The 16839-nt window shown below is 32.6% G+C and overlaps 1 protein-coding gene across 9 annotated transcripts in view; it reads left to right on the top strand.

Moving 5' to 3' along the window:
* PAPOLA (poly(A) polymerase alpha) overlaps positions 1-16839 on the top strand; it is a 73519-nt gene that overhangs the window by 11124 nt on the left and 45556 nt on the right. For all 9 annotated transcript variants that reach the window (XR_007950754.1, XR_007950753.1, XM_051978424.1 and 6 more), the window contains exons 2-6: positions 2166-2339; positions 7585-7651; positions 10124-10205; positions 11887-11996; positions 12308-12361. Coding sequence is in view for 7 of the 9 variants with exons in the window: in XM_051978424.1 (XP_051834384.1) it covers positions 2166-2339; positions 7585-7651; positions 10124-10205; positions 11887-11996; positions 12308-12361 (487 nt within the window). In the remaining 2 variants the exon portion in view is untranslated. The remainder of the gene's footprint in view (positions 1-2165; positions 2340-7584; positions 7652-10123; positions 10206-11886; positions 11997-12307; positions 12362-16839) is intronic.

Raw genomic sequence — 16839 nt, 5'->3', positions numbered from 1 at the left:
ATAAGCGTAAGACCAATCAAGGGCAGTATGATGTAGTGCTCACTTTGGAGTCAAGGATCGGAACTCAGATCTTGCTTGTGTCTGGTAGTGTTCTGCAGTCTTGCCTCAGTTTTCTATATGTCCTTTAAGTTGTGATCTTAACAAAAAATAGAAGAACAAGATAATTTATACTATTATGGGGAGGAGGGGAGAATTTGGAGGGAGGCCTCTCAAAGGCACTTCTCATTGCCCCAGGCAGCTCTCTGACTTTTAATAAACTGTTAAACTGTGCATTGAAGAGAGTTTCCTTACATGGTGAAATCACAAATATGAATCAAATAGTAATAATAAAGTCAAGCTCTGTTTTTTCAGTGTACCAGATTATTAATATCTTCATTATGGAAGCTAGAAAGACTTGATTGATCATAGCCTAAGACATACTACAACATGTTTTAATTTGAAGTAGCAACTTTAAAGGTAATGTGGATAACCGACAGTAATTTTATCAGCTTAATTTTTTTTCTCCCTGAAGACATTAAAGAAACAATAACAGATGTTGTGGGAAGTTAACCTGCCTTTTTGAATTGTTGAATTTCTTTCAGTTAATTACTGCTTTCTCCCTCCACCTTGAATATAAAATTTAAAATTCAGAAGTGGTAGAATATGTTTTTAAATATACAAAGACCAGTGGATACTTTGAAAAGGCTAGTTATTTTGGTTCATTCAAATATAAAATATAGGTAAATAGATACCTAAATATAAGAATTATTGTCAAAGTTCTATTTAGATATATAAAAAAAGTTCATTCTGAAAGGCAATTTAAATGAGGAGAGTTACTGGAGATGAGATTTTTGAGGTGAAGAAAAAAGTTGAAGATTTAGATTTTCTGAGCAAAACAGACGGAACATGGTGGAACTTGGTCTTTCTACTATAAACTGAAACAAAGTCTCAAAGTATACAAAAATAAGTTTCAAAACCTCAAGATACTGGATGTACCTTGGGAAGTGTTAATAACTTAATTATTAACTTTTACTGTTTATTATACATGTATATTCATAATTGTTAATATAATCTCTGAAATTATATTAATAATGTGCTGGATTAATACCAAAAGTCATATAGTCAGTAGTGCTTTTATTTGTAGATATTATTCTCATAGCTCTTGAAAGACTGCATCTTGAAAAAAGGGTGTGAGCTCTGTTAATCAAGGATTATCTTCACTGTGATAAATTTTTGCATCATAGTATATTTTCCATTAAAAAAATATTTATCAAAGAAACCACTGTTGACCAACTCAATTCACTCAACTTAGTCCTAAGTGATGTTTGATTGTTTACAAATAAATCCAATTCTGTTTACAATTAAAGACATTCAAAAGAATGGTCTATAAATTCTGAAGTCATTTCCAAAAGAGAAGTTCAAAAAATGCTCTGAGGTAAAGTATTGGTCAATATGTATTATTTCCCAAGGATTTCTTTGAAGGGCTCACCACTTTTGGGGTCATATTTTAAGCCGGAAATTTGGAAGGTTAAAGAGAATTGCCATTGGAATTGTGATGTTATATATGTGAATATTCTTTCTAGTAATACAGATTATGACTCTTTATTACTGAGGATTATAGTTTTTTTTCTTTATTATTATCATTGTTTTTGTTTTTATTTTAGCTATTTTTCCCCCACACAATTTAGATCCTGAGCAGTATCCTGGGAATCTTTTGTTATCTGGGTAAAAATGACATAATGTAAAGGGAACACATTTTGACTTTTTAGAGTTCTTGATTTAAGTGAAAGAAGCAGTATTCTATAACAACTGAGAGAATTTCAAGGATAGTTGGCAAAAAATTTCTCAGGACCAAAGGATTCATCTAGAGTATATTTTAGCTTTTAAAATATTTCTCAAACTTAGGAGTTTTTTATTAGCTTTCCTTTTTTTCTTCCTTGTAACATTTGGTTCATTATTTTAAAACTTCAAATTGGGAGGAAATAGGATTTTTCTTATTTTGTCTTTGATCACTTGTTTTCTTATATTTTTGTTATCAGGTAAATTAGAAATACTTTTTATAATACTAGTAAGAATCAACTCTCTTAACTTGATTTTGGATTACACAAAACATTCTCTAGTCATGCATGTTTGTTACAAAAGAGTAGAAATTTTTTGCAGTAATTTTATCTAATTACATTTATTAGTCCAGTTACAACCCAGGGATCACAACAAACACAACCGCCACAGAAGCATTATGGCATTACCTCTCCCATCAGTTTAGCGGCCCCCAAAGAGACAGACTGCATACTCACACAGAAACTAATTGAAACCCTAAAGCCCTTTGGGGTTTTTGAAGAGGAAGAGGAACTGCAGCGCAGGTAAGTGAATTTACTTTTTATAAATATTGTTTACTAGAATAATTAATTCTTACACAGAAAATGTTTTTCTAAATTGTGTTGCTTTCCTTCCTTTTCTCCAAATCTAGGTCACTTATTCATGTTAAAGTTGCAGTTTCATATCAGTCATGCTCTGTTCTTCCTTTCTCCACCTTCCCTGTCTCTTTTCATTTTCCTCCTTGGAAAAAAAATAAGTTTTAGCAGGTTTTTTGGCTCTGCTTCTTCTGTAAGGGAGCAGAATTGTAATTGCATGGTGACATTCTCTCCAAGAAAGAGGCGGTTATACCAATTTAGTTATTTATTGGTTTTTTTAAAGGTGGTTAATTGGGAGTATGAGTTTACTCATACTCAACAGAGGTCATTCACCGTGGGTGGCTGTAGTCTAAAGCAATATCATAGATCTTCACACCAACCCAGGTCTAGGCCAAGTATCTTTCAGAAACAGAACAAAGAAAGTGCCCCAGGCCACATGCAAGTTTTCCTATTGCATAGTTGGAACTTCTTTTGTTGATTACATTTATTCAAGGTAGTTTAAGTTCTTCTCTGGAAAGTCATAAATCATATACCTACTCTGGCTATTCTTGTACACTCCCCCTTATGACCTGCTCATACAATCTTTCTGATAATATCTTATGCAAAGTTCTTAAGCAGTAGTGGTTTTGTTAACATGGAAGAAGTAGAGTTTTCTACCAATGAATACAAGTATAATTCGAAGCAACAATACAATACAAAGACATGTAGCCATACAAATATACCAGTAAGAAAATAATCTCAATTTTCTTTAATTTTACCCCTAAGGGCATTAAAAAGAAGAAACAATAACCATTTGGTGATTAATGGGAAAACTAGATATCTAAATTTAACTTATCCCAAACTAGCTGAATTTCTGAACTAAATTCAGAGACAAAGATTTGAGCAATTCTACAACCCAATGAGGTTGATTCAGAATGGTATCAGAATCATTTGCAAAGTGGATGATTCTGAATCATTTGATTTTTCTCAATTTACTCTTGTTAAGGGGAGACTTGCCACAATTTTCCCTGATCAGTTAATGTAAGAATAAGAAAAATGATCACTCATTGTACAATAACTAAAATGTCTAAAATCTTGGACTAATTTTAAAGGGGAGATTTTCATGACATCAAGATAACTGAGAAAATTCAGTATACAAATACAGTGAAGCAAAAACTAAAGGAAGTTTAATAATGACCATGGGACTATCAACATTAACTAAAAACAAGTCTTTATATTTAACTGACTTGAAATATCTATTTAATCAACTCATTTCTTTTTGGATCTCAAAAGTCCCTTGCAAGTTGTCTCTGAAACATTTTTTCTTGGCAGTCTTGAAAATTTCTTGTATTTGGGGATAATTCTTTAGTAGATTTTCTTCTCTCGTTCTAAGTTACTTGTAGACACTCCTTAAAAGTTTCTGCCCAAATCCTTTACAAAACAGATCTCAAAATTTTGTTAGAGTCTCTGGTTCATGTGATAAAGACTGATTCAGATCTTGTGGTTCCAATCTTATTAACAACAGAGCTATAAGAACATTCAATTAGAAACCCATAGTTCACTTCAAACAAGAGAATTTACATTTTTAACATACCCTATTAGGATCATTTACATTTGACATGTAATTGTCTAATTTTATTTTCTTAAAAAGTTTTCTTTTTAGTTGTTTTAGGAGGATCAGATGCTATTGAGGATGAGCATGACTTTACTCCATTTGTAACAAAAGACTTGGGACTAAACGTAGACATGCACTTAATTTTGAGTTGTATACAGAACTGGATATTAAATTAGTAACCTGTGGTAAAACATGTTCAGCTATTACATACATTTAAATGGAATGGATATTATGCCAATATTACTCTTCACTGTGATGACTGCTGGTACTGAAATTCTTGTCCTTAAAAGAGGTTTCTGACTTTAATCTCATAAATTAATAGATTGAAATTTTTTCCTAGTTATTTCCATAGCATTCAGAAAGATTGAAATATTTCAGGGACTTAAATCTTAAACATGATTATGTAAGTATTAGTAGATTGATGACAAATCCAAGTAACTAATTTATTTAAATGTTTGGGAATATACCGGCTGATTATCACATTGAAGTTAAAAGCAATTAGATCTTATATAATTGTGTTGTGTTCATATCATCTACCTACCATTTGTTCTGATTATAGAAATTTAATATAAAAGAAAAAACCAAACATAATTAAAGCAGTATTATCTGGTCCTTCGGGCACAGAATGACTCCACACATGTTGCAAGATAAAGGATTTTTAACTCTGACCAAAAAAAAGACAGAATTGACAGTAACAACTCAGTCTTATAACCAGTCCTGTTTGAATGTAAATTACACTGCTGGGAAACTGAACCTTTGGTATGCTAAGGTCATCCTCTTTTTAGCCCAGATCTCTACCTATAAAAGTTCAAGATTACATTCCCTCTAATTAGCTTATGGCATATCTTTCTATTGAAGGATTACTAATTTGATTTGCCAGAGAACTATACCTTAATTCAAAACTACTATCAGTTACAGTCCCAAGAGCTTTTACCTCAAATGCAACTTTAATTAATCATAGCTTAAGGCCAGGTAAATAGTTATTTTTACTTTCATGGAGTTACAGTAAGCAGTAAAAGTTTGCCAGGATTTACTCAGAATCAATCTCTCTCTCTCTCTCTCTCTCTCTCTCTCTCTCTCTCAAACAACACACACTTCACTTAACATCTTTAGCTTGTTTTTCTTCTGAAGTTCAAATTCATTCTTTTGTAAAGACAGTCATTAGAAATCAGTTATGTATTGTAAACAACCTTGTAAATTATCAATAACCCAATTTCATTGTTTAGGAATTCCATAAACCATAGAAGGTCTTTTCACAGAACTGATGGCCTTTCTCAGACAGATGATTTCAGTTTTTTGATAAAGGAAAATCTTCAAGTTCTTTTCTTTGTATTTTTTCTTCACACAGTAATTACCAATTCCTCTTCCCTCCCATTTCCCTTTTTAAAAAAATTTTCCAGTCCTTACTGAATCTCATCGTTCAGTATTGGACCTAATCGGCAGGATTTTTTCTTAGACTATTATAGCTCATCTGGCAGTTTTAGGAAGGCTTGGGCTTTCCCCTCCTTTTCTCTTAAATAGGTTTCTCTTTTCATGAACCAGGAAAGAGTTAATAATATAGGCAGGCAATTTAGTGCCAGGTTTAATTTTTTTTTTCCCTGAAATTTCAGTGGCTTGGATCCCAAACCTATCTTTCTATAATCAGTAAGGTAATCTTCTCTAGATGAAAACAATAAATCTATCATTCTAGATTGCCATCTTGATTTCCTTAAAACAAAATCTAAAAGAATATTAATCCAATTAATTGCTAGCATTTATTTTCAACTTTTGTAAAAATATTCAAACTACAGTATAGGTGTAAAAATAAAAGTTTCTCCCTTCTCCCCGCCTTTTTTTTTACCTGTCATACAATCCAGAACCTGAACACAGTTTGGGAATGTAAAAGTAGAGAAAAAAAATCAAGATTTGTAGAGTTTCCCATTAGTTAACAAGACAAAGAAGGATTTGCCAGCAGAATTTTTCCCCATTATTAAATTATTTCTCCTTGCTTGCCTTACTAGGTATTTCTAGAGATCATGTTATTTGTCACACATGTACAAATACATACTGCCTGAGAAATTAATAACTTTTTAAAATGTTACCAGTCTTGTTTCTTGCATATTCTAATCTGATAATTCCTTTATCAAGCATATTCCAGACAGTTTTTCCTTACTGAGATTTTCCTCTGCTCCCTGTTCCTCTGATGTATGCAGTCAGAAAAGGAGTGAGGATGACTTCAGGGGGAGGAAATTTTTTTTGTCCTGTGATACAGAGGGCAGTTGCCATTTGTAAGTCTCTCTTTATCTTTGCCTAGGTTATAAATCTCTCCTAAGCAATATAAACAACCAGCATTTGAAATTACTCTGAAGGCCCAATAAGGCACAAGTCAGTATGCATTTACCAAACATCCCTATACTGGTATGGTTTAGGCCACCCCAACTATATCCAATGTAGGTAACCAAGCTGGGATTTTCCTTTTGCATATCTGCTAGAATGAGAATGAGAATGGCCAGGATTCCTTCTGTGGAAGCCTTACTTCCCAAGCCCAAGTTAGTATTCTGTCAACTGTACCAAATGTTAGGAGATGAAATTTGTTTTGCTCTAATTATGGTAATTGCAGTGACATACCCTCCAAGAGAATGAGATACCAAAGAAAGAGGCACTGATGACAACTTTGTTATAAATAGCTTTTATTAAGGTTAATTAGTTTACATGGGAGAACTTACTCATAAGAGGCCATTTGTTCTGGGTGGCAACAGGACAAAGTAATATTGTAGATTTTCACATCAACCCTGGGCCAGTTCAGGTAACATAGAAACAGAAGAAAGAAGGTATAGTGCCAAGGAATAATCCAGAGTCACATGCAACTTTCCCCATGAGATCTTTGGAACTTATTTGGTTGATTAAATTTAATCAAGATAGTTTATATTCTGTGAAAAGTCATAGGTCATGTTTCCACTCTGGCTACCTTTGTACACTCCCAAAATTTTTTCCTTTTTTTTTTTTTTTTTTTAAAGTGGTTTGTGTATAATTAAGAATTTATGAGGAGAAATGGGGAATTTTGTGTACAACTTTGTGTGTAACAGTCAGTTAGAATAGGACTTCTTAAACTTTCCACTTGTACCACTTTTCACTCATTTTTACGTGACCCTTTGCATATAGATATGTAGAATAGACATAGAAATTGAACAGCTACTGAAAGTAAGTCTTAAATTTATTTTAAAACAATTCTTTGGTATACATATAATTTTACCATTTATAAAAGATGAAAGCAAATTTGCATACTAATGAGATAGATTTACTTGTTTAATTTTATTTGATACCTTTTACTGTTTACAATTTTTTTTGAGATCTCTACTTTGTTACATGATCCCATATGGATTTGCAGCTCAGTTTTAAAAAGCTTTAATTTAGATTAATGTATAGCTGATTTTTAAAATATTTACCCTACATACAATACCTTTCATGATATAGCCTAGACATCAGAAAATATAAGTCCATAAACATTTATTATTGAAATGATTCCCCTTGAAAAAGCTTTTTGGCATTTATTTTATTATTGATGATATTGAATGATGAAATGTAAATGATAATAGAAAAATGTTAATGTTTTCTCAACAGGATTTTAATTTTGGGAAAATTAAATAACCTGGTAAAAGAATGGATACGGGAAATCAGTGAAAGCAAGGTATGGAAATTTTAAGACCTAGAGGTGGAATAATAGCAATAAGCTTTGTTCTATTATTCAGATTGAACAGACTTGTAAAACATACTTAACTAAATTGGAGAGCAAAAATTCTATAATGGTTAGTACATTTTAGATTTTTGATATAAAAATTTATAACTAGATTGTTACAAATATAAAATCTTAAACTTTTGGTTAAGAAGTTAGATATATGTTTGATTAATGCATTTCAGAATTTAATTCATTTCTTGCATAAGATGTACCTTGCTTTGAACAATAGCTGTGTTAATGAAAAGTTACATAAAAATCATATGTAAGTAAGTGTGGGAAATTGCTCTTCAAACCAAGCCTTCACTCCTCTTTTTATGAAGTAATTTCTAATGTGAATAATTCTTTTTATATTTTAAATGTTTTTATTTCCATCTCTTTTAATGACATTGTCCTGCTTTTATATTGTAGGGTTATTTAGCAATTGATTTTAGACAGTTTTTTGAGTTATAGTTGCTTTAATCTAATTAGAAAATTAATTGTTGAATAACCTCATTCCCTTTTTGAGGAATGACAAGTATAACCAAAGCTGGGATAGTGTATGCATTCATCAATCTTAATTCTTTTCTCACTACAGGACATTTTATTCATACAATCAGTGATTAAAATGCTGGTTAATTTCTTGAGGTAGCTTACGTATTCTATAGCTTTATTACAAAAATGAAGACCTAGAATAGTATCTCAAAGGGCAGTAACAGATATGACTTCAGAAGGGCCAGGAAGTTTTTTAAGGTACATTATGGATAACTGAAATAAACATCTTATCTTTGTTTCTATTTTTGCTAACTATATAATTGACTCAATTCCACAATCAGAACATGAGGTGGCAAGTGCGTATGTTTAATGTTTATGTTGTTTTATTCTTATAAATGTTTTGAAACACATTTTTAGATATTTCTAATGCCTTAAATTTAATTTTTTATTTTCATACTTTTGCAGTGAAGTATGCTAAAAGACTAATGGGGGAGACAGCATACAAACAACTGTACATACAATCTCTAGTATAATTGGAGATAATAAGTAAAGAAGCAATTGACAAAGATGACTTGCAGATGGAACTTGGAAGGAAGCTGGGAAAGTTAGGAAGCAAAGTGAAATTTTAAAATAATTATTGGACAGCAAAGGAGAATTGGTAGATCAGCCTTTGGTTTAAAAATAATTCCCATTGGAAGAAGAAATGTCATTATACAGAAGAAGCATCATTGTGTATATTAATGCAATGCACATATTCCCCTCCATATGGTAAAACACGTCCTTCCCCTTAGTTCATTCTTTATGTAAGTGGATCATTCCACTTTTCTCTGCATAAAGCAGTTTGGGAGAGAGAAAGGGAGGAAATAAGGAGACTAGCCTGTGGAGTAAGGAGACTGGCACATAGTTCAAAAGGGTTCCAGGGATAGAGAATTGAGAGCAGGAAAAAGACTACATAGAGGCCAAGGGACAAAAATGGTGATACCCAAACTCAGATGAATGGAAGACAGATCTGTGGGAGCCTGACATTTGGATGGGTGGGGCAAAGGATTCTCGGTTCTGGGAATCTCAAGCCATGGGCAGCCATTGGTAACAGTCTCCATGCTTATCAGTTCTTCTGTTTTGACTTAGGAAGCTTTTTTGTTTTGTTTACATTTTTGGATGAGAATGGGAGGTGATACAATATTGAACCAATGAGGAGGAAAGGGAAGAGGCCATGGACAGAGAGCACACAGTATTAATAAATAGTTTAATATATTTTTTTGGGGGAGGAATTTGTTTATCTTTCAGAATTCTTTTGGTAAAGTTGTATTTGCTTAATGTTGATTTACATAAAGCAAGAGCTTTATGTTTATATGCACATATACATACATATGTACATGTATACAGAAAAGCCGAGTAGAGAGGCAGGAAGGAAAAGGGGAGAAGGAAATTATAGAGCACATTCATTTTGTAGGCTGTGTGCATAAAAGAATTATTAGATGTATCTTGTTGCATTTATTTTCTTTTTAGTCATTTGAGAAAGTAATTTCAGTTATTAAATTATTCTTATGGAAGGAGCTGCTCTGCATTATAGTTTTCTTTATGACATAGTTTCCAGGAATGCTTGCAGTAAAAGTTGGAGAATGCTACATTTTAAAAATGAATATTGCAGTCATTAAGAAGGGGTATGTATGTGTGTGTAGATGGATGTGTGTGTTATGGCATAGGCCTTCATTTATAGACTAATAAATTAGAGGATGTATCTTGAAAAATGAGATTTCTGAAAGTTTTTGAAAGTTAGCTTGTGAAGGATACATCCATTTATAGAGCTTATACAATTTGTAGGCACCCTGAAGACCTTTCAGATCCAAATCTGCTAAAAACTTTTTTTGGTACTCTTTGGAAAGTAAAAATCAAAAGTAATTTTCAGTCTTCTACATTTGAAAGATAACCTTACGTCTTTTGTTTTAATAGAATCTTCCACAGTCTGTAATTGAAAATGTTGGAGGAAAAATTTTTACATTTGGATCCTACAGATTAGGAGTTCATACAAAAGGTAAATTCTTGTTTGTTTGTTTGTTTTATTTTGTTTTGTTTTGTTTTGTTTACTTGGAGACAGTTTTATTATATTGTGTATTAAGGATTGTTTTTGTTGGTTTTGGGGGGTGGAGAATGTCACTTTTTCCCTTCATGTCATAGTAGGGATTTGGGTAAGACTAAGGGAAAAATTTATAATTGGTAGTTTCTAAATTGGTAGAAATGAGTGTTTTTCAGGATCATCCCTTTTATATTTTGTGGTCTACCAACAATACTCCCTTTGCTCAACTTGGAAGGGGTAAGAGAAAAGGACATAGGGATTGATATTTTATGATTGCCGTTAGCCATTCATTTGTATTGATGGGATACCTGCTATGTCCATAATACATAGTGTGTTATAGTTTATTGTAAAATAATCTTGTGATTTTAAGAATCTGACACCCTGGAGATCTAAGACAGGTACTTTGAGAGAGTTGAGAGGAGGAGTTATTGAGCAGCTAGAAATAGAGAAGAAGCCTCCTTTGTAGGCTTTATTTCTGGGGGAAAGTTTTTTGGAAAAGGCATTCTGTTCTGATCCAGAAATATTGAAAGCATGTAAGGATTTACGTATCAATATTGGTGGGTAAATAAATAGTATATCTGGAATTAGGCTTCACATTCTAGAGATGAGGAGTCCATTATGGTTAAATGACTTGCCTGCAGTCACTTGGGCAGTAAGCATTATATCTAGTTTTAGGGCTGGTTCTCCTGTGCTAAGGAGGTGATTTGACTTGAAAAAAAGAGTTGGGATTGAGAGTAGTAAAAAGTAACAAACTCATTAAGAACATTGAATGAAAGTAATTTCTAGCTTGTTTCTGGTTTTTGATGATGATTCTCTAAAATACAGTTTTTCCCCCAGTGGCATCATTTATCATTCATTCCTCACTTCTATAGGAGGCAGCCTGTGTCTTCTTTTAAGAAGAGACAATGATTGAAAAGCTGGTGATCATTTATATTGTGAGGTGGTTGTTTTTTTTTTTTTTTTTTAAAGTGATGTAGATAGACACCAGCTTAGGAGTCAAAAACTCTTAGATTCAAGTTCTTCTGTCTCAAAATGGATTTGTTACCCGGGCATATTGCTTAATCTTCCAATGTCTCAAGTATCTCTCTTAAGGACTTTAAAGTTGTAGAATATTACGTATTTTACATTGAGGGAAATGTCTCCCTTCAGTGAAATCATATGTTTGTATCAGTGTCATATTAGCCCCTATTCTTGAGCAATGTTTATGGGGGGAGAGACAGAGATTGAATTTTAATGATTAAACTCATATTTAGTTTTGCATGTACACTGATGAAGCAGTGCATAATCCTGAAAATCCTAATTATTCAAAAGTGTCTTAAGTTTTCTATCGTCTTAGTGTTAAAATTTTGTATTTCTTTGAAAAATGCTCACCCATGTCAGATGGAATGCAGTTAACTATATTAGAGAAAAATTTTTTTTTGTCATGAACTCCTTTAGCTGTCTTCTGAAATCTACAGATGTCAGAGTAATGTTTTTAAATATAGAAAATACATAGGGTTGCTTAGGAAGCCAGTTATGTGAAATGTCATCAAGACAGTAAGAAAAATAAGTTAACAAATTTCCAGATTGAGAATCCTTTATCTAGAGAGTTCCATTCCCTTGAGTGCTGTCTGCAATTTGATGGATTTATTTCTCTCAGGTGCTGATATTGATGCATTGTGTGTTGCACCAAGACATGTTGACCGAAGTGACTTTTTCACCTCATTCTATGAAAAATTGAAGCTACAGGAAGAAGTAAAAGATTTAAGGGTAAAGTTTAATGCATCTATTTGGTGAATTTTATCATATTTTGAGAACGGATAGAAGGTTTCAGTCATAGATTAATAATATATGAGATTTTTTGAGTAATTGTAGTTATGGTTCAATGTTTCAAGCTGTGTGACCTAATAGTTAAAATATAAAGCAGTGTTAATAGTTCTATCCTTCCTTAGGATTGTTTCTCTCCTCCCCCTCTCCCCAAAGAATTATTTTACTTAAAATGAACATATTGCTGAAATTTAATTACCATGGCAATATGAATATAGTTTTCCAGATACTGAAATTTTTCAATTTGGTTTCAGGCTGTTGAAGAGGCGTTTGTACCAGTTATCAAGCTATGTTTTGATGGTATAGAGGTAAAGTTAAATTTTAATTTCACTTTGTCTCTTTGTAACATAACTAATAATTGACTGTGGAATCTAAGTTTAAGGAGAATAGGATAAATGAATTGAGTGGTGATGCGCATTAACTCAACATTCATACTCTCTTGCTTTTCTAACAGGTATTTGTAGGAGTTATCTGAGGTGATAGGTAGCAGTGGTGGTTTTATACTATTCTTTTTTTTTTTTTTTTTACTGAGGCAATTGTCTCAGCAAAACAAAAAACAACAAAAAATCATCACTTGTTGGCCAGGGTCACACAGCTAGAAAGTGTTAAGTGTCTGAGATCAGATTTGAACTTGGGTCTTCCTTACTGCAGGGCTGGTGCTCTATCTTCTGTGCCACCTAGCTGCCCGTCTTAATGCTGTTCTTATATTTTTATTATCCATTACATTGATGTTCTCATCTTGAGGTGTACTCCTTTCAGTAATACAAATTACAACTGATCTGCTCTATTTTACAGTTTACAGAGTCCAAATGGAGCGACTTGCCTAGGTTGTCTTGAGGCCAAATTTGATTTAAAATTTTCCTGACTCTACACCCAATTCTCTACTGACTATACCATGTAGCTGCCCTTTTGCATCAAAGATATTCTTTTTATATATGTAATAGACTCAATCTTTTTCCCCCCAGACATTTCTTTGACTTTCTGCACTTGATTGTACATATTTTATTCTATTCATACCATTACATATTTTTCAATTGCCCATTGTGTGGTGAATAACAAGAGCTTCACTATATTATGTTCCAGATAATAGCAATATAGAGACAGCAGACAGCAAAGAGCAGACTCTTTGCCTTCAGAGAGCTTGTATTCTGTTGATATCTCTTAAGACTTTTCAGAGACTATAATCTATGAAAGGAGAGAAAAATCACAGCAAAAGGGAAAAGTAGTAGGAGAAGTAAACATAGCATGTGTTGATTTACATTCAGTGTCCTTAGAGTGTTTTCTGAATACAGATGTCTTTTTCTGTCCACAAAGTGTATTGGGATTGCTTTGGATCATTGAATTGCTTAGAAAGAATTTAAGCCTTTTATAAGCTGCTGTTGGTGAACAATGTATTTCTGCTTCTCGTTTCCCTCAGCATCCAAGCCTTTTTATAATCAGCTTCTTCATCATTTTTTATAGAACAATAATCTATTACCTTCATGTACCACAGCTTGTTTATCCATTCCTCTATTGATGGGCATCTACTCTTTTTCCAATTATTTGCTACCACAAAAAGAACTGCTGCAAATATTTTTGCACATGTGGATCCTTTTCCCTCTTTTATGATTTCTTTCGGATTACAGACTCAGTACAGTACTCAAGTACTCATTGCTAGATCAAAGGGTATATGAAAGTTAAAACAGGTTTGTTAAACTATGGCAATTGCTCTTATAAAGATATTTTTTTCTATACAACTTGAATCTTTTTATTTATTTAAGGTAAAGTATGTCCAGAAATCATAATAGAAAAGTTCAGTTGGTTGCATTGTTTCTAAACTGAATTTTTTTTCTTATGTTGGCAAAATTCCAACTTATACCCTTTTCTTATCCCGGTGATTGCTAATTCCTTAGCTTCATAAGAATAAACCATGTTACTTCCTCATTCCTTATTCCCATCCACCTTAGCTCTAGACCTTCCAGTATGCCAATCCAGCTCTATTCACTCTTCGCTTTTTTAGAACTCTTTTACCATAATTCAACAGATATACTATATACACCTTGCAATTCTTTCTCTGGAGTTCATTTCTGCCTTTTAACATTTATTTACTTACACCTAGTTTGCCTGGAATAATATTGCATCCCTGTTTGTCCTTTTCAGTTATATGTTCTCATGCTCTAAAAACCACAAGTTCCTAGTTTGACATTTGGAATATTCTTTGCTCCCACACCTATTTACAGTTCTACTGTTGTTACTCAAGTCTCTTTTAGTTCATACTATCCAAATTTATCACCCAATCTAGATCCTTGTGATCTACTGGCCCTGTCTAATTATCCTTCCTTTCTCAGTGACTTCAGTTCCTTGATTACAGTCTTTTTTGCTATCCAGAATTCCACTTAGAATATAGGATATCAATTTAAATATTGCTGTTCCCTCACATCCTCTAATTTCCCAGTTCTTCAAGTCTATTCAGCTCATAATTGTATGCTTTAATGCCTCCACTTACAGAATTGGTCTCACTTATGATCTTGCCATCACCTGTAGTTCTATTTCTGTCACCAAGAACTCTGCATTTCTTGTTTTGAACCATAATCTCCTGCCATTCCAACTCAATCCAGTGCCTTATTGTTGCCTAAATTTATTGTCTTTACTGTAACCTTCTGTTCTGCCTCCCTTCATGTACCCTTTGGGTACATTCCCTTCCCAGTGTCAGTTCTGCAGTATTTTATATGCTTGGTTCCCTTTCTGTCTTATTGAATTTGCAACTTGTTATGTCCAATCTTGGATTACTCTTATCCTCCATTCCTACCTATCTGTGTAACTAGACTAAAAGTCATGCAACCTTGCTAAGTTAAAAATTCTTAAAAAAAAAAAAAAAGGCAAGTTAAAAAAAATTTTCTAAAGAATGGAAAGAATGTCATATATGAAACTTAACTTCTTCCATCTAGAATTTTTATATTATATGTTAAATTTTAATAGGACTGGACTGCCTTCTGAATTTCTTTTTTTTTTTTTTTTGCATTTAAAAAAAAAAAAACTGAGTATCCTACAATATAGCTCTTTTTTTTTTTTCTCCTTGTACCCATCCTAGTTGTAGTGTTGTGTCGTGAGCAACACCATCATCCCACTTCCCTCAGCTTCATAACTTCAGTGTCTTCCTTGATTCCTCAGTCAGTAAAACATTAGGAACATGGTTAAAACATGTTTTTACACTCTTCCTCCTCCCCCCCCCCCTTTTTTTTTTTTTTTAAAAAATAAGCTTTTGTTAAATCCTTTTGCTTCTAGGATCAGGTGTTTAGCATTGAAAATTTTTTACAATACTGGCTTTTAAAATATTACATTTCAAGCTCCCTTTCACCACTATACTGTAGTCTAGGCAGCTAGTCTTCTAATTCTTCTGTGTGGGACTCCCATTTCCCATCCAGTATCAAACCAAGAAGAGCAGGTAACAAAGTGTACTGTGGAGTTCACAGGAAAGAATTTCACAGCTTAACTAGTTTGTTACTAAACAACCATTGAAAATCACTGATCTAGGGAAATCAAGAAAGGATTCATTTATAAGGTGGTACTTCATAGCTCTGAAGAAAACCAGAGATTTTCAGAGCTGGCAGTGAGAAGGGAGTTAATTCTGATGATAGGGACATTTATCAGTTCTGTGATCCTAACCAAATCACCTAACCTCTTGGTTTCTTAGTCAGTTGTTTAAAACAATAAATTATATGGAGTATCCTAAGCTGCATTGGTAGAGAGAATTTATTTTACCCTACTTCTCCCACTCCTTAAACAAAAGAAAATCAAATGCTATAGTTATTCAGTATTTTACTCTATTAGGGCTATTTCTAAAGTTTTCCCATCTAAATTTATAAATATTTGAAGTAAATGATCTTATATGGAAAAGTGTGTAAATTCTTAAAATATTGTTATTGGTTTGGAAATTTCTGTATTGGACAGGATTTTAGAGATGGGAAATCATTAGGAATACTCATTAATTTTATTCTTTTAAATGAGACTTTTAACTATTATTCCCTTTATACGAAAATTAGATGTGTTGGGAAGAATTTAATAGTGGCAATACACATGAGATAATGTGTTTCTCAGTTCCCCAATATATATTAGGGTGTCATATCAGAATCCTTCTAGGATAATAGTTTTTCTACTGTAACCTATGATTTTCATTAGTTGTAACAGTTCCCAGTGTGATAACTCTTTGCTACTGCTTATCAACCATTTTGGTTTAAAGGATTTCCTGAGCAAATAGGGAGGAACTAAAACATGTTCATAGTGAAATAAGTAGTATGTTTCAGGGGTTGAACATGACTGACTTCCATACTAATCTTCTAGCTATTAGTATATGTATACACTATTTTATTTATTTTTTTAGATTATTATTGTTTGTATTGTGTTATCCTGTGTCTAAAATTCTATGGTATTCTGTTGTACCTTGAAATTTTATAATTGAGTTTGTTTATGTCTCAGAAAAATGAAGCAAACATAGCATACATAAGACCAATTTTTAAAGTGTATCTTACTAAATTCCTTTGATTGGAATTGAGGGTTTTTAGAATGGAAGCTTTTTAAAGAAACCTGCATAATCAGTCTTTCTAGTCTAAAATAATTATTTCACAGTGTTAAATGTCTCTTATTATTTATCCCATACTATAGAAATTGTGTGGCTACAGAGGAATGAAACTGGTTTATATTTAGATTCAGTTTTATGTTTAGATTTGGGAAGAGTATTTCTTTTCTAAAATATATTTGTCAATTTCACTTTTGCTTTATCCCTACCTTTTCTGATATGTATTCTTTA

Source organism: Antechinus flavipes, chromosome 2 (assembly GCF_016432865.1).
Source record: "Antechinus flavipes isolate AdamAnt ecotype Samford, QLD, Australia chromosome 2, AdamAnt_v2, whole genome shotgun sequence".
Classification (NCBI taxonomy): Eukaryota; Metazoa; Chordata; class Mammalia; order Dasyuromorphia; family Dasyuridae; genus Antechinus; species Antechinus flavipes.
The sequence above is the reverse complement of the archived record's forward strand: the minus strand, read 5'-3'. Positions and strand labels throughout refer to the sequence as shown.